At 37.8% G+C, this 23,928-nt stretch overlaps 1 protein-coding gene across 1 annotated transcript in view; it reads left to right on the forward strand.

The window, feature by feature from the left end:
• The first annotated feature begins 740 nt into the window (after positions 1–740).
• The window catches only part of glud1a (glutamate dehydrogenase 1a), a 29,584-nt gene continuing 6,396 nt past the window's right edge, over positions 741–23,928 (forward strand). Inside the window, exons 1-11 of the mRNA XM_030156159.1 lie at positions 741–1,146; positions 15,592–15,672; positions 15,766–15,821; positions 17,116–17,179; positions 17,575–17,669; positions 18,518–18,697; positions 20,728–20,865; positions 20,980–21,117; positions 21,203–21,283; positions 22,496–22,619; positions 22,700–22,791. Of these exons, the coding sequence (XP_030012019.1) occupies positions 741–1,146; positions 15,592–15,672; positions 15,766–15,821; positions 17,116–17,179; positions 17,575–17,669; positions 18,518–18,697; positions 20,728–20,865; positions 20,980–21,117; positions 21,203–21,283; positions 22,496–22,619; positions 22,700–22,791 (1,455 nt within the window). The remainder of the gene's footprint in view (positions 1,147–15,591; positions 15,673–15,765; positions 15,822–17,115; positions 17,180–17,574; positions 17,670–18,517; positions 18,698–20,727; positions 20,866–20,979; positions 21,118–21,202; positions 21,284–22,495; positions 22,620–22,699; positions 22,792–23,928) is intronic.

Consider the following 23,928-nt stretch of genomic DNA (forward strand, 5'->3'; position numbering starts at 1 on the left):
ACATTCAAATATTAACCCTTAGTGGTCTTAGCCTATTTTCGACATTTTTCAGTACTTTTGATTTTGCCTTTAAATACTATATAAACAAATGTTTACTATACCTATGTTTGGTATCTTTTTTTTTTCTGCACAACTTCATTTATATCATCAGTCTATTATTTTTCCACTTTAACCTACTATAAAACATAAAAGGCCAAAAAACACACACAAAAAAACCTATAAAATCTAATTTGAAAAATGTATTTAATTTATTGCATAGTTTTATTATTGTAGACTTTTAATTTGAAGGCAGGAAGCGGTCATTTTAGCTGCCTTAGCACTAGCTTAGACGCTAAAAACTGATTTAAAATGTCCAACACGTGTTATTAAAAGCTGTATTTTCTTTGAATTAAAACATTATCCTACCTTGTCAACATAACATGTCACAATAGTGTTCCAGACGGGTTTAAGCCGGTATGAAAACATTCGCAAAGGTTAATATTTAGCTAGGGCTCCATCACTGTTTCCACATATCACTAATGTTGTGTCTCTGCTCTGTTCGGACAAGCGCAGCTGCACGTGCACACACCGGCACGTGCGGAGGGTGTCGGGTTACTTTAACCGGAAGGGGCGGCAGGAGGAGGGCGGAGCCGCCGGATAAGTTGACTTTTCTAACTCGGTGTGCCGTCTGCTCTCGCACTGTGCGGCGCTAACCGGCTCTCAGAGTCTCCCGGGGTACTGGATATTGAGGGAAATTAAACATGTACCGGTATTTAGGACAGTTAGTCACCCGGGGTGCGGCCGGCGGCCTGGCCTCCGGCTGCTCCGCCGCTGACTCTGCGCTCCCGGCGACGTGCGCGTCCGTGGTGCGGCGCCGCGGCTACAGCCAGGCCGTGGACCAGGAAGACGACCCCAACTTCTTCACCATGGTGGAGGGCTTCTTTGACAAGGGCGCCGCTATCGTGGAGGACAAGTTGGTGGAGGACCTGAAGACCCGGGAGACCCCCGAGCAGAAAAGGAAGCGGGTACGCGGAATCCTGAAGATCATAAAGCCGTGTAACCACGTCCTGAGCGTCAGCTTCCCCATCAAGAGAGACAACGGCGAGTGGGAGGTGATAGAGGGCTACCGGGCACAGCACAGCCAGCACCGGACACCCTGCAAGGGAGGTGAGAGACACACACACACACACACACACACACCAGCTGGGCTGTGTTGTGTTCATACAGGGGTGTCCAGCTCAGTTCAGCTCAGTTCAGCTCAGTTCAGTCCAGCTCAGTTCAGTCCAGCTCAGCTCAGTTCAGTTCCACATTCACCACAATAAGAGCTCCAGTGGGCTGGACCACTACAATAACAGGGACAAAAGCCAGTTTAACCCTCTGGTATCCAGGTGTGCCTTTTAGGCACACTTTGCACTTCGTATTAAAAAAACTTCATATTATTTTTCACAATTTAAATAAGGTTAGAATTCAAAAGTTGTTCATTTGTGCATGATCTTTAAAATTCTGTCCACCAACTCAAATGTGCACATTGTAAACAAAAGAAAATGACCAGACTAGCATCTGTCTGCCAAGTGTGCAGAAAACGCACTATTTCTAACATTTGATCTGTAGGATTAGGACTGAGCTGGATTTACAAAAATAAAATCAAATTAGAGCAGAAAAATCAATCAATATATAACATTTAATAGTTTGATTTATAGGTGTGCATTTTACGCACACTTGGTGACAGATGCTAGTATTTTTGAATATTTGACCTAGCGCCAAAAATAATAATACAAATTAACCAGTGTTGGAGTTAATCATTGACATATGCCAGGCTGCAAAAATCAAATAATGTGATCCACTTTTTATGGAGTATATTGAAAAAAAATATTTTTTGTGTGTTTTTTGCATCCAAAAAAATGGTTTGTTTACATTACAAACACAGAATTTAAAGGGTTAAAAAATGTGACAATTATTGAGTATTTGGTATTTTTATTTACGGCTGAAGTTGATGAAATAGAAAAAAAAGTGTAAAAGAATTAAAAACAAACTGTATGAAAAATGTTTTGACATTATTGCACAAATGTGCCTAAAAGACACACTTGGTGCTTAGTAAGGGCCTTACTGGATGGGATACCGAGGGTTAAATGATGTCAATGTTTACATCTATAATGTTTCCTTAAAAATCTGAATAACATGGACAACTTGAAATGTCTTAAGAAAAACAGGTGCATTTTAACAATATTCTGCCTCAGTTGATCATTTACACATGTGCATTACAACTTACTTTACAATTACAGAAACACAAAATATTTACTAACAGGCAGTATATTGGTAAAATTGCACTTAAATCTCTTAAGACATTTCAGATAGTGCATATTTATTCAGGTTATTCACATTTTTAGAAAAAGTAAAGTTTGTTGATGTAAACATTTTCATGTAATTTTCCTTTTTTTACACTAAAACAATGAGAAAATTTGCGGTTGTCATTATTTATAGGTTTCTACGGTAGTATTTTACTGGATTGACCCACTTGAGATTATATGTGTCTGTATGTGGAACCTGAATTAAAATGATTTTGACAGCATTGATAGTTAATATCTTCAGTGCAATTTTTGTATTTCACAAATTCATCCCAAGGGCCAGACTGGACCCTTTGGCGGGGCAGATTTGGCCCTCGGGCCACATGTTTGACACCTGTGTGTTAATAGAATAGGCTGAAAATTCTACAAGTACAGAGGAGGATTGGGTTTTTTTTTTATTTAAATCTTTTGCGATTTACCATATTACTCAGGACTACATCAGACCAACACCCTACATTCAGTTAGGGATGTAACGATGTGAAAATTTCATATCACAGTTATTGTGACCAAAATTATCATCAGTTATCATTATTATCACGGTATTGTTGCAATTGTGCTCAAAATGTTCAAAAAGTACTATATACACACTGAAATAATTTAACCAAGTTGTATTTAAAAAATAATAATAAAATAAAATAAAATAATTGGCACAATGTCCCTTCTGTGTCAGAAACATTCAAATATTAACCCTTAGTGGTCTGAGCCTATTTTGTCCGTTCTTCAGTCCTTTTGATTTTGCCTTTATATACTACATAAACAAATGTTTATTATACCAATGTTTGGGATCTGTTTTTTCAACACAACTTCATTTATATCATCTGTCTATTGTTTTTTCACTTTAATCTACTATAAAAACATAAAAGGACAGAAAACACACACAAAAAAATATAAAATCCAATTTGAAAAATTTATATAATTTATTGCATAAATAACACACAGATGCTTAACGAACCTTTTCAAAGACTTTAAAAGTGAATATTGGTTCCAAATATTAGGTATATACAATTATAATAAATTAAAAGTATATTCAAATATTTGACATAAAAGCAGATCTTTACATAGGTGTTTTCTCCAGAAAAGTGCGGTAATCAAACACGGTTATCATGATAATTAGAATGTAAGCGGTAATACTAACCATCTGCAATTTTACCACGGTTTATCATTATACCGGTAATTGTCACATCCCTACATTCAGTGTTTTAATACTAGGGCTGTAAGAAAATATCAGCTCTGCAATAATATCACGATATTTCATTTCACAATACTGTATCAAAATTAAAAAGTAATTAATCAATATTTTTAGGTATTTATTCAAATGCAGATATTGTGGAGGTTCATTTTAGTTTTACGTTTTTGTTTAGATTTTATTATTATTTAACACTCTAATTAAATAATGTTAGTTCCTTTGTTGGGATTGCACAAAAATACTGTTCTGATGTTAGTTATGAGCTAATAGAATCTGAACATTTGAACAGGATCTGAAACTGTAATATGTGTAAAACAGAATTTCAGTTTGAACACAGGAACATTTTGTGATATAGCATTAGATCCTGTTGTGATCAAATAAAAATGTTTTTAGTATTTGTGCATATTTCTGGTGTAATTCAATTCTTCCAGGAAATAATCATTTAAAAAAAAAAGAAACAAAAACTTGCCTTTTTAACAGTATCATAATATATCGTGATATATCATATTGTGATCTTAGTATTGTGATTTGTATCGTATCACCACATTCTTGCCAATACACAGCCCTAATCTTAATAGAATAGGCTGAAAATTCTACAAGTACAGAGGAGGATTGGGATTTTTTAAATTTAAATGTTTTGCACTTTACCAGATTACTCAGGACTACATCAGACCAACACCATACATTCAGTGTTTTAATACATTGAACGTATATCTCAGATTTTCTTTAAACATGTCTTTAGATTAGATGCCCTGTCAATACTACCTAAGACGGTAGACTTCGGTAATCCTATGCAGACTTGGAGAAGTTAACTTATTATTTTATGTTAAATACACCGTTGAGATTTCTGATTATCTTTGTCTTCCGTCACTTTTTTATGACTGCAGATAAAACGTTGAGTAAGTAAACAAAGGTTTGAAACAGTTAATACTAGTGATAATGCACCTTTTTTCTTGTAACCCATTAAGACCCACTGCTGCTTTTGTGGCAGTTCTCAAATAAATTTAGTTCTCTCTATTTAACCTTTCTTAAGTAATTTATCATCATTTGTTATAAATTTATCCTCTGTATTCTGTATCTTGCATTTGTCAGTGTAAATCATACATTTTCCTGTATTTAATTTGCAGATCATGTAGATATTCAAAGGTTATTATATCAAAACAGAGAAAACTGAAGATAAAGTGACTTTGTCAGAAAAATGTATCATTAACTGAACATAAAACAAGTGTCTCCATCCACTGTCATGTATGAAGCTCCGTGGGTTTTACTGGTGAATCCATGTTGTAGAAGATGTGTTTCCACAATAACTATGGAGCCTCTGAACATCCAACTGGGTCATATCTGATGGCTATTCAAAGATGACAAACTGCATTTTACACCAATTATTTATATGTATGGATAGGATTAGTGGATCAACAGGTATTAGACAGTTTAGATCTGGAGATGGTTTTGGGCGCTGGTGGCTGTTTGGGTCTTTAAGGGTTAAAAATGACTAAAGAGAGAGAAGTCACCTGTGTTTCTTGTAATGGGGGAGGGGCTAATGCATACTGAGAGTTTAATGGTTCTGATTGGAGAAATTAGACACAGTAGCAACCTTCCCACCCATCCCTTACCCTGAAGGCTTATGCTGCGTTCCAGGCAACCTATAACTCGTGTTACCTTCTACCAGTGAAAATGCACTGGAATGTCAGTCAAACCTGTGACTTCCACCTGTGAACTCGTACTAGATCCATGTTCTCCCAGTTCCGAGTTCTGACGTCACGTAGCAATGGCGCCCCCCCATGGATGCGGTATTTATGCAGATTGTTTATTAAAACAAGGTATCACTCAGACATTATTTATCTGCAAATGTTCTGCATAATCAGCAGCTGCTCTAGTGTTAGCAAATTTTCAGTCCAATGAGTGCAAGAATAAATTAATACCAAATGCAAATCCAAATATACAGATAACATCAAAGGTAGGACAGCTTCTCTTGCCTTATGCGCCCTTTTTCCTCCTCTATTTCCCTCAAATAAGCAAAAAGCAAACACCTTTGGAGATAGAAATGACTGTAAATGAGCATAACGTATGGCCCACCATGCTGGTTTGTTTGCCTCTAGCTCCCACAATTCCTTGCGCTCAGGCAGTTTGGCGTGACTTGCTTGGAACATTACAAACTTGTGAGTCGTGGTTTGAAGTCGTGTCCTGCGGGCTCAAAAACCGGACTGGAACGCAGCATTATTCGCCTCTTGTGGGATGTAATGTGAAATGTGATTGCTGTTTTTTCTGTCTGCAGGATTACACTAAAGTTAGGCCAATAGTGAAAAATATTCAGCTGTAGTAAACTAAAGATTAGCAATAGACCATGTTCAAAATTTGAGATGAATCAGATGCACAGATAACCAGTGTAATGAGAAAAGAACAGCAGTGTAAGACATTCTGTTTAGTGATTCTGGTGATGGTCAAAATCCTAGCAACCGTCGAGTGGTTTAACATAAAAGAATGAGCAGGACAGATCTGATGTTAAACTAGAACGTGTGCTTTTTGAAAGAGACATCGAGTTCAGAAAGCACACAGACCTCTAAACCTGGATCATTAGCATTTTTGTGCTGATTATCATGAAACTGGGTGAGCAGTATGACATGGACCAAAGATGAAACTACTTATTACATTTTACAGCTGATCCATAGAAAGTAAATGGGATTTTTTTTCTTGTCTCTTTGTCTTAACATTGTGAGATACATTTTTTTTAATATGTGCTCTAGAAAGGGCTCTTCTAATTATTATTTGAAAAATATGATATGATACAACTAGTGATGCATGTAAGTTATCTCAGTTGGATATTTTGTTGAAGAACTAATTGTGGAAAAAAAAAAAATGTCAATCAGTGTCTCCAAAAGCCTGGCATGATATCAGTGAATGTCATGTTTGGTTCACAATTAATGTAGTTAAATAGTTCACAAATAATGAAATAGTTGATAATAATTAATTAATTAGAAATGAATATGCAATTTCAGCTGTAGATTTAACATCTAAATATAATACTCTAGAACTGTCGCATGGTAAAATTTACAATGCACTATAAGATGGAGGTAGGAAATGTACTAGCATTACTTATTGTCTTATTGTTGCTATTAGTGTTCTTTGAACTTGGAACTGTGGTATTTTTGGACTTTTGACAAAGATTGACATTTGAATCTGTGGCTTGAAACATTTTGGAAATAATTTTAGGTGTCTTTTGTCATTTTGCAGATTTCATAGTGACATAGTGAACCACAGCCAACAGTACGTTTACATGCACAGCTTAGTGGAGCTATGACTGTAGCTCCACTAACCTTAACACCCTCCACTGTTGTTCTGGAATAGGGCTAAATATCATCTAGGTTGGCTCGTCCTTTGATGGCACCGAGTGCAGGTCACCGTGACTGAGCATTTGCAAAATAGTGTCAGAAGAGAAGTTGTTTTGTTTTGGTGGAGCGTGCGCATATGAGTAAGTGTGTTCGATATTAAAATCGCTAAATCCCTACAAAACAAAGCAGCACATAAAAAGATGTCTTTATCAAAAGTTGTCATTGCATCTTTGAAGTAGTTGTTCTTTCATGTAGTGATGGCGACTTTAAGTGATAATTCATGATAACTGAAGGAAGAAGAAGGATAGACCTGCCACCACGGCCACTGTATGATGGATATTTACCAATATACCAGCAGAGTACCTTCAGCAAGATGAACTACCTCTAGTTCTCTGTGAAGGATCAACAGCCTAGTGTCCTCATCTTTCAACACCACAATTGCTTCACTTACAGTATCACAGAGTGTACTAGTGACAATGAAAGTTTTTTTTCCAGTAGTCAGTGGTGTTGCCCTTCGTAATTAAGTCATGCACATTGTGAAAAATGGAAGCATCCTTTGGGGAGGAGAACAGTAGTAGTAGAGGTAGGCGATATATATCGCCTATGATAATATCATAAATGTTGACTTGATGATGTTCAATTTTGCATTATCGGGTATTCATTAGTATGTCATGTCCAGACACTACTCAAACATGTTAACAGGATTCAGACACTCCTTATACTGGGGACAATAAAAGGACACCTCAAAATGACACATTTCATCAGCTGTTACCATGACACAGATGTCGCAAATCATGCGAGAACATGCCACTGGCATGAGACGATGAAGGGATGTCCAACGGAGTGGTTGCTGGAATAACACTGCACAGGCCACGATTGACAACCTTGTCAACTTGATTCAATTCATTAGTTACATTTTTACTGTCACTTTATTGATCTTTTTGGTTTCATCTTGTAGGTGCTGTGGATAAAAAACTCAAATGTAACTAGAGAATGACTGTAGGTCTGCACTGACCTATTGGTTTTTCAGCTCCAATAGTTAGCAGTTAAGTTTTATTTTGAGCACATAGAATCATCCGATAACAAACAACCATACAACATGGTCAAACAACATTTTTCAGTGCTCAAAAAGGAGTGGGAAGAAGTATAACTTATAGATTCCCACTCCTTTTTTACAAACTAATAATTATATTAATTCCGCTTCCTTCGCTTTGTTACCACACTTTTTTTCTATATATTTTTACGATAACACAAAGCATCCATACAAACCATTCACGTACACTTTTTTAGTCACCTCACACACAATCAGATTTGCATAACCAACCTTTTTTAAATATAAACTGTAATATTTATATGCATTTTAAATATTTACTACATATACAATTTTTAATAAATGTGATTATATCTCCTTATCATGATAGTCTGTATTAATACACAATAATATCATATTTTTATGTCTTCTTCTATATCATAACTAGATATTCACTTATTCCGATAATGTTCTATAAGCTGTTCATTTAATAATTGATTTATCATTTATCATTTAGAAATTATTTCCCATTACCCAGATGTAAGGATTCTGAAAGACTTTATCTGAACTGTCTTGCATTAGTGTCTGGTCCAATCAGCCCTAAATGAAAAGTATCATGAGAACTTTTGTTATGATGTGGCACTATATAAATAAAGTTTGACTGATTGCATTATTGAATAAGTATTGGTCTTAACAGATCCTGAAAAATTATGTTTGTCAGGTTTATAAATAACATTGCACACATTTTTATTGATCAGTTGATCACATGTTTAACATACGGAGCTCCAGAAGTACTTCCCATCTTTGGAAACAAGTGGCATTTTCTTTGGTCGGTCAATTGTGCACATTAAATAGTCTGCTATAATCGTATCATTCTATCCTGCATAATTATTAATGCAAACAAAGGAAAATAAGTGGCGCTGCACATTGAGTCAGGCAGGGGTGTGTGTGTTTACTTGTACAGTGCATGTCAGGTTTGATGTGTTAGTGTGCAGGATTATGTAACAACCATGAAAAGTGTTAGTGGTTCCCTCCCCAGATAGGAATGCTGATGAGCTACGTGACACTGGTGTTACCTGTTACTGACTTGTCCTCTGTGAGGGCTCACCTTTTTGTGACTTGAAATGACAGAAGTAACAAAGATTTTTGACAATTTGCTAAATTTCACCACTTGTGTTTTTCAGGGTAGTTCATATTAGATTAAGAGGAGACGAGCCCCTCTTTGGTGTACTTTGTTATTCAGATCCATTGACGTGTTATTAGGAGTTTGTTCAGTGAGTTTTTCATTGTTGAGCTCTAAGGAACAGATGAATGAATTTGGCCGTACACCAAATGACTTGTCAAGCATCTTCATTGCAGATGCAGGCAGGACTGTTTTCTCATGTAAATACCTTGTTTACATTTCAAATATTTTTGTCTTTTCTTCTCTAGAGTTCAGAGCCCAGCCTCAAATGAATCTGCAACAAAGACAAATTTTCTGGTCTTACCTGATTCTTACTGTTCAGTGGAGGTCAAGCCTAATCTCACACAAAAACAAAAATATCATTGAGAGAGGTACCTAGTTATTCTGGTTGCAAGATTCCCAAACTTTGCTGCTTCTAACACATTGTCTTTGGGTGTGACAGGCCATTACACTTCAGTTCATCTTCCAGTGTGTGAGATCAGATAAATGAGGTTACACATGCACAGACAGTGCTGTTAGCAGGATTAAGTCACTGCTTGGTGGGTATTTTTTTTTCCTCCTCCAATTTGTCAGCAGAAATGTGAGTGGCAGACTGCAGGGAAAAGTCTCATCTTGAGGGGGAAAAAAGTCTGGCAGCAGTTCATCGTGTTACTAATCTGTGGGTGGGGGTGGGGGGACAGAGCATACCTATTTCAAGAAAGCACTTGAAATAAGATATTACACACACACACCCCTGTTCACAGCTCTTCAGGAACTGTTCAACTAATTTTCTGGAATTTGAGAAGGACTCATCACCTAAAAGTAAATATAAATGTCTCTGATGCTGGATGTTACACATACTGGTTACCGAATTTAATCGCACATATTTCTGTTATTTACAGTCACTTAACTGATTTTAGAGCATGTAGCCATAAAAGCTATAGCTTATCACCAAAGATTCAGTGTTTGTATGAACAGGTCATTGGTATTCGTATTTAGGAAGTGAAAGAAACCCTACTGCTTACTAAAATTAGCCATTTTCCAATTTTGACAATCTGGAGTTTAAACCAGTTTGACTTCTCTATAGGGCTGGGTATCGTGGCCAATTTCCATAATTGATTCGATTTGGATTCATAAGGTTTTGAATCGATTAATCTCCATTCGATCCGATCCAATATTGATTCGATTCAGTATTAAATGATTGATTCAGATTAATTTAATGATACCAAAGTACAATTTTGAATTGTAACCTCATTATTTGACTAACGCCGTCATGCAACACATCAATACTATTGTCAATATTGATATTAGAAAGGAAATAAATATGACATTTCAGCAGTAAGTGGCTGAATCTGCTCTTAAATAATGAACGGGACAGAAACATTGCCATGTTTCTGCAGTGGCTCAGAACAGACTTCTTTCTCATCTTTGTTCTGTTTTATGGCTAGTGGCTTCTACTCACTGGGGGGGGGGGGGCAGTGGTGGTGGTGGCCCTTTTGTATACGGTCATTATGTTTCAGATCTCATCTACACATGTGCATTGCATATCTGTCAGAATATATCACAATGGCAGCTAGTACGAAGCAAAAGAAACGAACAGGCAGGAATATAGTCATGCCAACAGTAGCGATAAGTGCACATTCATTGTATTCTTTCACATTATAACTTTTAATAAGTGAAATATTTTGAAACAAACAACCATACAGCCTGTCATATAAGCATTCAGCACAAGTCAGGGACGGGGCAGTTGTCAGTCAGGGAATTCCCTGGGCTCTCCTGATTCAATCAGAATCTGTAACTGCAGCACGGGATTGGTGAAACAGGTCATTTACTTTACGTTCATTAAAATGTAGTCAGAGTAAGCCAGAAATCACACATATATTCTACAGAAAGGATAAGTGAATAGCTTGCTTTAATACAGTCTTTGCTTAGTAATCAAGTTTTTGCCAACAATCCATTTTTTCACCCAATAGGCTAACGAAACTTTAAATTTATTTATTACAAATATAGTTCTTCTATTAAAGGAAGCCATGCATATTAGACATTCTGGATATTTGTTAATCAAAAATCAATTGCTGCTAAATTAATTTTTAAAAACATATGGAATGATTAGTTTTGCTGCCCAGTGCTTTCTCACTTCGTTACTTGCTTGGCCAGGCACACGTACTGAACTTTTAAAATAGGTTTCTACTCACATATTTGCTTCATACAAATTGTAGTTTGTTGTTGTCTGAAGAACTCAGGGAATTCTAAAATCCTCTTGTTTTTTGCTGCTTTACTATGACTGGCTAAGTCCTCATGAATCGTGAACTTGGATTCATGTAGGCTAATTCAGATTTTCTCTTTTGTGGCTTTTTCACTTCAGATTCACTTTACATTTCATGGAAATACAGCTACTGACACTAAATATATGCTGAATTGTAGTATTGCACCGGACACGTCTAACAAATGTCATATTCTTGGATTTTAGTGCTTCTTTTTTATATCAGTACTTGTAAGTAAAAATGTGCATTTTTTTCACTCAAATCTGTGTTATGGGATCATGAGTTAAAAGTAGGCTGAATTTCTATTATATTCTCTTGAAAGTATTAAATGCAAGTATAAAATGTGACTATTTTTTTCTTTAGTGATTACAAAGGGCCTCTGTAAATTAGACAGTCAGGGGGATTTGTTGTGGACTATCTCCGGTTTTGCATTCGATCCTCTGTAGTTAATGTTGTTAGGATGGTCTGTGTGACAATAAACCTGTGTTCAACTCCAGGAAGGAGTGCAGTGTTGATGATCCTGTTTGAGATAAAGGACAACTGAGGTGCAGGGAGTTGGCTCCGGTGTGTCACACAGAGGTGTATTCACTGGCTGGTTTGTGTTGTCTGGTTCAAACAAGTCAAAACACAGTTCAGTTCAATTGCATTTGTAGAGTTAGAGCCCTATATCACAACAAGGTTGCCTCACAGGGCTTTACAGAATTAGTTGAATATGAAAATAAACAACAGTCAAATAAACAGTAGATGAAGGAAATGGATTAATGTCCCCCATCCCCCGTCTGTAGACCCTCCTTCTCCAGAAGGAAAAACTCCAAAAACCCAGTAGGAAAAGAGAAACCCCGGGGAGAACCACAGCGAAGGAGAGATCCACTCCCATGGACAGACAGGCTGTAGATGAAACCAGGACTGACGGACGTCCATTTGTGGATGTAGTTCCAGTCTGTAAAGATGCAGTAGGGTGGGTGCACATGAGGGGGTCCATCTAGTCCAAGGATGTCAAACTCATTTTAGTACAGTTCCACATACAGCCCAATATGATCTACAGTGGGCCAGACCAGTAAAATAATATAAATAATAGGATAAGAACGTATAAATAATATCAACTCTAAAGTTTGTTCTATGTTTTTGAGTGAAAAAAGTAAAATTCCGTAACGAAAATGTTTACATCTACGAACTGTACTTGAACAACCTGAATATTCTTAAGAAAAATAAGTGCAATTTGAACAATATTATGCCTTAGTTTATCATTTATACATGTGCATCACAACTTACAGATCACAGTGGATCTAGAAATACACACAACATTTAGAAACAGACAGAATATTGGTACAATTCCACATACTACTTTTAAGACATATCAGGTTGTTCATATTTGTTCAGGTTATTCACATTTTTTGCAAAAGGCTAGTTTGTAAATGTAAACATTTTTGTGTAATCTTACTTTTTTTAGCCTAAAACAAGGGAAAAGTGTTTTTGGTTTTCATTATTTATAGTTTATTATGATTGGATTTTACTGGTCTGTTCCACTTTAGATTGAATTGACGTAAAATGATTTGAACATCCTCGATTGTTAGTATCTTCAGTGTAATTTTTGCATTTCACAAATTCATCCCATGGGCCGCATTGGACCCTTTGGCGGGCCAGATTTGGCCCCCGGGCCGCGTGTTTGACACCTGTGGTCTAGTCAGATGAGGGTGAGGAGGTCCATCCAGACAGGTGAGGGTGAGGACGACTGTCAGCTCTGGGGTTGTCATCTCAAAAGGCTTATGAGGAAATGGTTTTCTGTCTTCGCTGATCAGGAATTGTATTTTTGTGTAATAGCTCTGAAATATATAGACTTTTACTCGAAGAATCCACAGATTCATTCATGATGAACGTGACTGTTGCCAAACTGAAAGTATTGGGAAATAAGCCTGACATCTATGAACCCTATGTCTGCAGAAGCCCAGATTTTCTACAGGACTATAGGCTAAATGCAAAAAAAAAATGGTGTGTCCCTACTGGAAAAATACTCTGAAGCTTTTGCACTACACATAATCCTGCACCACACAGGGCTCCCGTAAAGTACTTTTCCTGTAAAAGAATGTGTACAGTGTTTCTTTAAAAGAGGCTGTTTGCAGCCGAGGCAGCCACACCCATACTGAGTCACTGCGGCTGGAAAGTCAAAAACTGTCCAGACTCGTCTCACGCCATATCGTCCTCATCTATTCCGTCTCTTTTTCACTTCTTGCTTTCTGCTCCAGACTTCTCACTTTTATTTTGTGTTTATTTCCTTCTTTCTCCATCCTCTGCATGTTCTTCTTTTTTTCGCTGTAGACAAACACAAACATATGCAAGTGAATGACAGTAGAAGAAAACCGTTTGTGTGATGAGTGTGTTTTTCCACTGCATCCTTGTACTGTAGCTTGTGTGTGAACAAGCCTCCATGTCCTCATTCACCGCTCCACTCCCTTTATGTTGTGAATGTTTGGATCTCCCATTCAGAGACACGCAAGCAGCTCATTTCAGCAGCAAACTCAACCAAATGTTCTACTGCAAGTTGTATGTAGTGTTTCTCAGTATTCCTGTGTATTCATTTTAAATTTGCACTTAAAGAAATTGTTCAGGATATAGGGAAGAACCTCTTATGCTGCTGTTTGTGTAATTTCTCCAAATTTAGCACAAATGTTCCAATTAGATTGTAGTGGTCAAAATTGTAAGTTATAGATATTTGTTGAGTTGAATATAACTTCTGCTCATTGGTTCCAAAATGGGGATACGTCTTTGAAAGCAACACGAGTGAATTGTTTAGATAGGGCCCTGCATGCATGGTTAGCATCACAACAGTTTGAAAGATGCAAGTGCAGTATCAAAAGGCAGATGTGTTTCTTATAGAACTGGATTTTATCTACATAATATTGTGATACAAAGACAGTGAGCATTAGATTTTAATAGATGTTGTTGTTTGTAGTAAACCCTCTTGTGCTTCTACACAGATATTTTTTGACTGACTGAACAAATCAGTCAGTGGTTTTGGTTTAAAAAAAAAAGAGTGATTTGTAATTGATTTGAAAAATACTCTGTAACCATACTGCAAACTTTACACTGCTCCTTTTGAGTCTGAATGCTAAACATCAGAGCTTCTGCTGTTTGGGTTATTCATCAAAAACATCCACCTGTGATGGCAAAATGTCTTAAAATTTGTCTCCTTTTATGACAAAAATAGACTCTTCATTTTCAGCAGCATAAATACAAATAGATGACATGTCATTTTTTTTCCTGTATTTTTTGTCCATTTTTTGGGAAGGAAACGCCAGTGACAACTCTATAGAAAACAGTTAATCATACTACATGCTGTCAGCCAAATTACCATTTAATCGGTTTATATTTAATTTTTTTTAGAATTAACACTGAAATGTTGAAAATACCACTGATGTTAGATAAAATAATGAAATAATGACAAAAATGAGAAAATTCACATGTACATGTCTTTTTACAGGACTGTTCTCGACTATAAAAAATAAGGCCAAACTTAGGCTCAAAAAGATATAAATGTTCAAATAACATACTGTTGCAGTTTAATATGTAAACAGGCTGTATCCCTAAAGTCTGTTTGAAGTGGAATGTAAGCCTGGAAACGGAAAAATGGACATCTTAATGGAATGAATTTTGCTAAAGAAATGAGTGAAATGAAAAAAGATTTAACAAAGCATAAGGCAAGTGGTGATGATGAGCAGATTTAATGAAGTGAGTGAATGTGCTCTTATTTTGATGGCCAGAAGTTTTATATCGAATTTACAGCAGCATTTATGTCAGAAATAAGTTGAAAATAAATGCATATTTTACAGAGAGGGACTATAAATTCTGCAGATTTTGCAGTGAAGAGGAGGGTGGGGACTAGAGACATATGGCTGAAACCATCACTAATGTTTTTTTTACTAATATTTACAGATGTCAAGACTTCATGTCTTGATATCTTGCATTTGTACCTGCTGTTTCAAATTAAAACCTTAGTCAGTCATCATATAGGAGATCACAGGATGTGAACATTTGTTTCAACTAGAAAAGCACTCTGAGAGTGCAGACCTCCGCCAAGGCATGTCAGTCCCCACCCCCCACCAAAATTTTATCATTTTTTCCTTGTGCCAGTATCAACATTTCCTGAAAATTTCATCCAAATCCGCCCATAACTTTTTCAGTCATGTTGCTAACTAACCAACAAACAAACAAACCTTGGCAAAAACATAACCTCCTTGGCGGAGGTAAATATCTGGTGAAGTTGTGGATTAATAAATAGAGCCTCTTTAAATGTTTCAGGTATCCGTTACAGTACAGATGTGTCTGTAGATGAGGTGAAAGCCTTGGCCTCCTTGATGACTTACAAATGTGCTGTGGTCGGTGAGTAAACACACACACACACACACACACACACACACACACACACACACAGTCATGTGTTGTTCTGGTTGTAAAATAATCAATGTGTTCCAGATGTGCCATTTGGTGGAGCCAAAGCTGGAGTGAAGATTAACCCAAGAAAATACTCCGTAAGTCCCCACAGCTCCCACACGGACTTTTATAATTACTGCACGTGTCATTATTAAATGTCTATGCATTATGAATGTGTCAACCAGGAAGCATCCTAAATCAACACAAAGCTGTGTGTTGGTCCATGTTCAGTTGTTAGTAAGTGTGATCCAAATGTGTGGAAAACTGCAGTGCACATATTCTTTGTAGATGTCACAGGAATTGTTTGTTGTTTATTTTTATAGATATTTTTATATATCCTTTTACTTTTATACTTTTTGTAGATGTTGCTTCAACTGGTTCTGGAATAATGGACAAGTTGTCGTTTTTAGACATGTCTGTTTCACATCTTGACTGTTTTTTTTTTTTTTGTCTTTTCAAATAATCCTTTAATTGAATGAAATCAAAGAAAACAATAAATAGATTAATCAATTGCAGAAATAATTGGTAGCTGCCGCTCAAATTATATCACAGTAACAAACCGTTATAGTTTCATCACCAAATCACTAAGCCATGTATGTTGATAGTATAGAGTGTACCATCCCAGTGTAACAGATGAATCAATGTGTAGATGGTTTTAACAGCAGCTGTCCTGGAGGTGTGACTGGAGGAAGCAGAGATGTAGTGCACAGCTCTGTATTTGATGCCGTCCATTAACAGCACTATGTTCCTTTAACTGGTGACGGTGCCGTTGTTTGACAGGAAACGCTGAGACATCAGTTGGCAGAGACAATGACTTGATGAGTCAATAACTTTCTCTCTCTGTTCTCTCTGCCACTGGATGTTTGCTCAACCTTTGCTCTTTTTCTGTAAAAAACTCACTCACTGCACTTGCAACAGCTGTGTTACGCCGGCTGACTTTTGACCTTTTGGAACTGAAGGAATTCTAGGATTCAGAGTTCAGTTTTTCAGTTTAATATGTGACTTCTGCTGGACATGTTTTTTTTTTTTCTCTCTGTTTGCTCACATTTGTCCAGAGTAGAAAACCAATTTACGACACGAGACTCTTTTTCACAGACAACAAGTTTGACTTAAGGCACAAAATCCCAGGGATATTTACTCTATTCATACAAGCACAAGCAGCTCAAAAACAAAACATTGTAACATTTTGAAATATTTTAACTGAGAATGTGAACAAAAGACCATGACAAAATGAAAATACATAATCATCACAATATAAAAAGAAATGATAACCATCATTTATGTTTCATTTCCCTCTTTTCATTCCTGTACTGTTTCTTGTGTTTTGGTGGACTGTAGTTTCTAATGAAGTTTGGACTTACCAGAAAAGTTTTGTATGTGTTTGTTTTGTAGGACACTGAGCTGGAGAAAATTACCAGGAGGTTCACTATCGAACTTGCCAAAAAAGGCTTCATCGGTGAGCAAATGACCTCAAAGACTTGTGATAAAGTCAGTGCAGACATCCTTGGTTTCTTTTTGGTTTGTGTAGATTGACAGTGAGTTTTTCTGTTGTGAGTGTGTATTGCAACTCTATTGTGTATATGTACATTATATGCAACTGTGTTGTTAATAAGTCAATTATTTTGAAATCTAAATTTATATAGATATTAATATAAATAGATTTTCTTTTTTTCTCTTTATATTTCATGTTTTACTCTCGTATGTTTTTCTGCCTGTCTTCTCTGCACTTTGTTTTTTGTACTTGCTGCTGTTAACAGTGTAATTTCCCCACGGTGGGGTGAATAAAGTAATATCTTGATCTTAATCTTATTGTGGAAGCTTATGTATCCTGATGTGTGTGTGTTTCTGCAGGGCCAGGTATTGATGTTCCTGCTCCAGACATGAGCACTGGGGAGAGAGAGATGTCCTGGATCGCAGACACCTTCGCCACGACTATGGGACACTACGTGAGTCGACCGATATGGATCGAAAACAACACGATCCCGCAGTAACTGTATTTTGTTAGCAATTCAGTTTGGCACAAGACTGACTTAAAGTGTTTTCATTGTCAAATTAAAGTTAGAAAACTTATGCTTGATGAAAATGTAAATGTAAGGTATGAAAATGTAATGCCACTTTTTCTTCCCTTCACTTTTTCAGACAGTGAAATCAGTTATTTATATAACTTGAAATGAGTTTGCAAAGTATACAATTGATCTGTTCAGCCGTCTGCTTTTTGTTGATGTCCTGAAAATTTGGTTAAAATTTGCATGATATTTTCAATGCAAACTGGATACAACATCAAAAGTACTTCAAAAGAAATTATACTTTTTCCAGTGAAATCTGTTGCAAATGGGAAAATGATGAAAAAAGTAGAATGGAATAGAATACAATGCCCTTTATTGTCATTATACTGAATGTACAATGAGATTGGAGAGCTTCTTCTTTTTCAGTGGAAACAGAAGGTATTAAGTATCATCAAGAAATTTTGGTGAAAAAAACCCCTCTTTTAGTTTAGATTTTTTTTTTTATGTTAATATCCTAAAAATTTGTTTAAAGGAAAAGTGGCCACCACATCACAGAAGTTAGTTATAAAAACAGTTCTTGGTTTCTTATCCCTTTGTTAAGGGGAAAATGCTTCTTCTTCAGTGAAATATGTTGTTTATGTTAGAGGAAATGGCTTTGAAAAAGCTGTCAGTCACCCTGAGTGATTTGGATTTTTTTTTGTTGACTCCATGAAAACAAACTATTCATGGACAAATTTGAGCTTGACATTTTGCTTCACCTCTGTCACTGTTTTTGGTTTTGCCTTCAGGACATCAACGCTCATGCCTGCGTCACCGGGAAGCCCATCAGCCAGGGAGGAATCCACGGTCGCATCTCTGCCACCGGACGAGGAGTTTTCCACGGCATCGAGAACTTCATTAATGAAGCCGCTTACATGAGCCAACTGGGGATGTGTCCAGGCTTCCAGGACAAGACCTTTGTCATCCAGGTATAATCCAACGTCGTCTTTGTCCAGGAGAAAACTGATGCTTTGATTTTTACTGCTGAAAACAGTCACAGAAAAAACATGCATATGTAAGAAAATGCATATATTCCTAATCTTTCTTATACTCGCAAATAGTTATGTACCTTCCCTGGACACAGTATGATGTAACAGGCTGCCCCTAATCACACAGTTAGCAGTTACAGTTTGTCACTAGCTGGGTTTCCATTACCCTCAGAAATGCGCAAAATGTAAATTACACAATAGAAAACTGGTAATGGAAACACCGAAATGTTGCAAAAAATGTCAACGATTGCAAAAAAATTTCTTTAAGCTCTAATGAGGTGGTTTTTGAGACGTTTTGATGTAGAAGTATAGTGCAAAAGTGTAATGGAAACACATTTTGTGCGTTTTCACACACCTGTGCACTACGGTTTTGCTCACGCCAAACATCTCCCCTAATGCCCTGTTCTCAGAACAGATCGCTAGTTTGTACAGGGCAACAGACAGTGGCTTTTGTGTAGGAACCGCTTCCTGAGGTATGACAAGTCTGGTGCTATGAGAGGTTCAGTTACATCACACAGTTTATTAAACCTTGCCCGGGTCATTAGGAAATTCTGGATCCACAACTCGTTGGTTAATTCCTGATGTAGTTTTCTCCCAGATAAATAAATAAGGACTTTGCCTTGAGATGAATATACGTCTCGTTCTTCTTTTGTTTAAGACAGTCACTGCAATAGCAGTAGATGAACTGACACTACAGTGCCAACAGCGTGGAGGTTTGGCATGAAACTCAGTGCATCCATCTTTCTAAAATGAGCGTCTTGCGAGAACTATACAGTATTTTACGAGAATTACAATATGTCACGAGACAGGACTTTACTAGCATCAGAAACCAAACACTCTTCAATGGAAACACCTACAAGTACTTGGTCGAAGTTGTAGAAATATCGCTTTTATTTTGCTGAAAACTATAATGGAAACCCAGCTACTGAGACAGTGAAAAGTTGCTGAAAGACACAAATATGGGCTTTTTATTTTCAGCAACTCAAAAGAGATTTGACAAACTAAGATTATGAGAAATATGAGTACTGGTTTTAACACCTGGATGAAAATCCTTGGTGTGTTTCCACCAGAGGCACTTTGGGGTCCTTTTTGGGGGGGTCATTGATGCATGTCTTTACAGGGTCTAACAGAGTCCCTGCTCTGGAGTAGGTACTCCAAACAGCCCCAAAAACTCCTGGGTGGAGTTTAAAAGGCATACTCAATGCTGATTGGGTAGACCCAGAGCAGGAAAGAAAACAGGCGACTTTTTTTAAAGCCCTGCTGAAGTCAAGTACGAACTGGCAGATTTCAGAAGTATCGATGGATTTTAAAATTGAAAGAATAACGTATGGTAAGTGGACCTACACAGATGTGCAGGCGCTGCTTGGATTCTACGGCCAAATCAGTTGTGTAATGATCGCAGCGGATTAAGTTGGTGGTGAGTCTGACTGCAGTGGAGACATGGCAGCTGAGAGGATGTTGCTGTAAATTCCTTCCTCCCTGCTTGTACCCTGAAGTTCACCCAATGTCTGCCTGAAGTTTGAAACCTTTGCACATCACCAAAAGCTGAGTTTCCTTCTGAAGATGCTTTTTCATGGCCTGGAAAGCTGCTGAGGTCAGTGTGACTGACTTGACCACTGAAGAAAATCCCATTTCTGCACCTTGTAAAGTCCTTGGGTTGCTTTTGCAGTATTGTAACTAACTCTTGCTGAGTAGGGGATGTAGTTACCAAGTTCACACTTCAAGCACATATTGATTGTTTCATTGTAAATCCACTGTAGGGGTGTACAGAGGCTTGTTTACAACATTTGTGTCACTGTCCAAATGCTTATGGGCCTGATTGGATCAAAAATTCATATCCTAGAGGAAAAACTTTTCTTTAACATAAAAAATGGCATGGTAGCTGTTATTAAGCTCTGGATGAGATTCCTGTTTTTTTCTCGACCAGATTTAATTTTCACAGTTTGTAATCTGCGCTGTTGCGTTTGCAGGGTTTCGGTAACGTGGGTCTTCATTCAATGAGGTATCTCCATCGTTTTGGGGCCAAATGCATTGGAATTGGAGAAATGGACGGAAGCATTTGGAACCCTAACGGTATTGACCCCAAAGAGCTGGAGGACTACAAACTGGTTAGTGCTGTATTCTGATAATCCAATAAATATGACCTGAAACTGGTTCATATTGGAGCAGGGCTAAACTGGATTAGCTGGTGTCTGAATGCTTTGTGGGTTTTTTTCTTTCAGGCCAATGGGACCATCGTCGGCTTCCCAAACTCAACACCCTATGAAGGAAACATCCTGGAGGCCGACTGCGACATTTTGATCCCGGCCGCTAGTGAGAAACAGCTGACGAAGAGCAACGCCCACAAGATCAAAGCCAAGGTAACTGTTGGATGATCAGAAAACGATAAGCACATCCTGCTCTTCATCCGCGGTAAACTGATCTGGTGTCAGTGTTACTTTTCAGATCATAGCAGAGGGAGCTAACGGTCCAACCACACCTGAAGCAGATCGCATCTTCCTGGAGAGAAACATCTTGGTCATCCCGGTCAGTTTAACTCTTACTGAAACAATAAAGAAACGATCAGACGTGAATAATATAAAGCAGCTGGATGTGAGTCAGTTTGTGCTTCACAAAAGGCAGGTTTATACTTTTGGAGAATGTGTATTTCCTCTCTTCATCTCCTTCCCTTCTCTCTCTCTCATGTCCTTCTCTCACCTCCTCCTCCTCTTCTTATCTTCCCCTCCTCTGTTCTCACTGTGTCCTTGCCACCTGTCCTTTTCCCTCTTTTCTTTCCTTCTCTCTTCATTTCCTCTCCTCACCTTTCTTCTTTGTCTTTGTCCGTTTTTCTCAACTTCTTCTCTTCTCCCTCTTCTCTCTCTTCTTCTTTCCTCATGCCCTTGACTCCTCCTCTCATTTCCTTATCTTCTCTCCCCTCCAGCCTCCTTCTTTTCACTCATGTCTTGTTTTTCTCTCCCACTTTCATCATGTTGCCCTCCTCCTCTCTCTCAATGGTTTGCTTTCCTCTTCTCTCTCTCCTCTGTTTTTTCCTTCACCCCTTCTCTTCTTGTCTGTCTCACTTCATCTTTTCTCTTTGTCTTTCTATCTTCTTTTTTCCTTGCATCCTTGTTTGGTTTTCTCTTCGTGTCCTCCCCTTCTCATTCTTCAATGTCTCCTTGCTACTTCTCCTTATTTTCTAATTCCTTGGGCCTTTGTCTCCTTCTCTCCTCATCTCCTTGTCTCCTTTCCTCTCCTTGTCTCCTCTCCTTATTTCTTGGTCTCCTCTCCTTGTCTCCTTCTCTCCTCATCTCCTTATCTCCTCTCCTTATCTCTTAGTCTCATCTCCTTGTCTCCTTCTCTCCTCATCTCCCTTTCTCCTTTCCTCTCCTTGTCTCCTCTCCTGATCTCTTGGTCTCCTCTCCTTGTCTCCTTCTCTCCTCATCTCCTTGTCTCCTTCCCTCCTCATCTCCTTATCTCCTCTCCTTATCTCTTGGTCTCCTCTCCTTGTCTCCTTCTCTCCTCATCTCCTTGTCTCCTTTCCTCTCCTTGTCTCCTCTCTTGATCTCTTGGTCTCCTCTCCTTGTCTCCTTCTCTCCTCATCTCCTTGTCTCCTTTCCTCTCCTTGTCTCCTCTCTTGATCTTTTGGTCTCCTCTCCTTGTCTCCTTGTCTCCTCATCTCCTTATCTCCTCTCTTCATTTCTTGGTCTCCTCTCCTTGTCTCCCTCATCTCCTTCTCTCCTCTCCTTGTGTCCTCTGTAGGACATGTACCTGAATGCCGGCGGTGTGACTGTTTCCTACTTTGAGTGGTTGAAGAATCTGAATCACGTCAGTTATGGTCGACTCACCTTCAAATATGAGAGAGACTCCAACTACCACCTGCTAAGTAAGTATGTCCGAGCCCCGTCACCAGCCCAAAGCAACCAAGAGAAATAACTGTTTCTTTCCCTCTGTCTCTTTCCGCAGTGTCTGTCCAGGAGAGTTTAGAAAGGAAATTTGGGAAACATGGTGGTGCCATTCCCATCGTCCCCACTTCGGAATTCCAAGATAGAATCGCTGTGAGTACACACCTAGTATAATGGCAGAAAACACACACACCACAAATTAGATTGATTAATTTTTAAATCTAATTGGGCCAATTAGTATCATTAAGGCTCATTTATTTTCCTGTCATGTATATAAATAGGTAACCGCGTTTCAGTGGGTGTAAACATTACTGTCTTAATACCAGAGGTGGAAAAAGTACTGAAATATTCTACTTGAGGAAAAGTACCTTTTATTAAATTATGCTTAAGTACAAGTAAAGCGACCCATCTAAAAATCTACTTAAGTAAAAGTAAAACACTTGTTCATTTAAGATTACTTTAAGTAAAAGTTACTTTGTTACTTTTAGCAACGTAATGAAGGTCATTCCTACGTAGTGTGAAAAACGATTATTTTTCATTATTCTCTGATAAATACCATTATGGAAATGTGGGTTTAGGTGATTCATGCTCTCTATTTGTTGAAGACGTTAGCAATCAGGGTAGTTGCTAGTAGGCTAGTAGCAAGAATATTATCTTGCCTTTTTGCAAATTAAATGTCTTTTTTATTTGGTAAGTGAAAAGGAGATAAGTCGTGATGAGAATGGGTGGAGGAGCCAAAATTATGGTATCGCGAAAGACACATTTTGTCAAATGGAGGACAGTTTTAATTAGACTACATCATTTGAGGTGCACACGCGAAGGCTCTACTTACATCACATGCTTTCACAGATTTGATGTTGAAGTTTTAAAAGCAGAAAATTCTGTTCAGCTGGGAAGGCAGAGCTTATACTGCGTAATGAAGTTGTTGCCTCTTTTATATTTGAAAGCAAAAAGCTCATTAATATGTGGCCAAGGGTTTTCTTCACTTTGCTTCATCATCATCGCCGACACCAAGCTCGTGCTCTTCCATTCCTCCGTCTGTGTCTTGCAGCCAGCCTGAAGTCCATCATCCAATGCGGCAGTCAGAATTCTGTGCGCGCGCACGTTGTCCTTTTGGTCATTTCATTTAATTTAATTTTTTCCTCAGTAATGGGAGGGATCTCCAATGAAGTGACGTACAATACTTATTTCAAAATGTATTTGAGTAAAAGTAAAATTAGTAGTTTCAAAAACTACTTCAAAAATTACAAGGTACACAAAAAAGCTACTCAATTACAGTAACGTGCATAG

This window comes from Sphaeramia orbicularis, chromosome 15 (genome assembly GCF_902148855.1).
Source record: "Sphaeramia orbicularis chromosome 15, fSphaOr1.1, whole genome shotgun sequence".
Lineage (NCBI taxonomy): Eukaryota > Metazoa > Chordata > Actinopteri > Kurtiformes > Apogonidae > Sphaeramia > Sphaeramia orbicularis.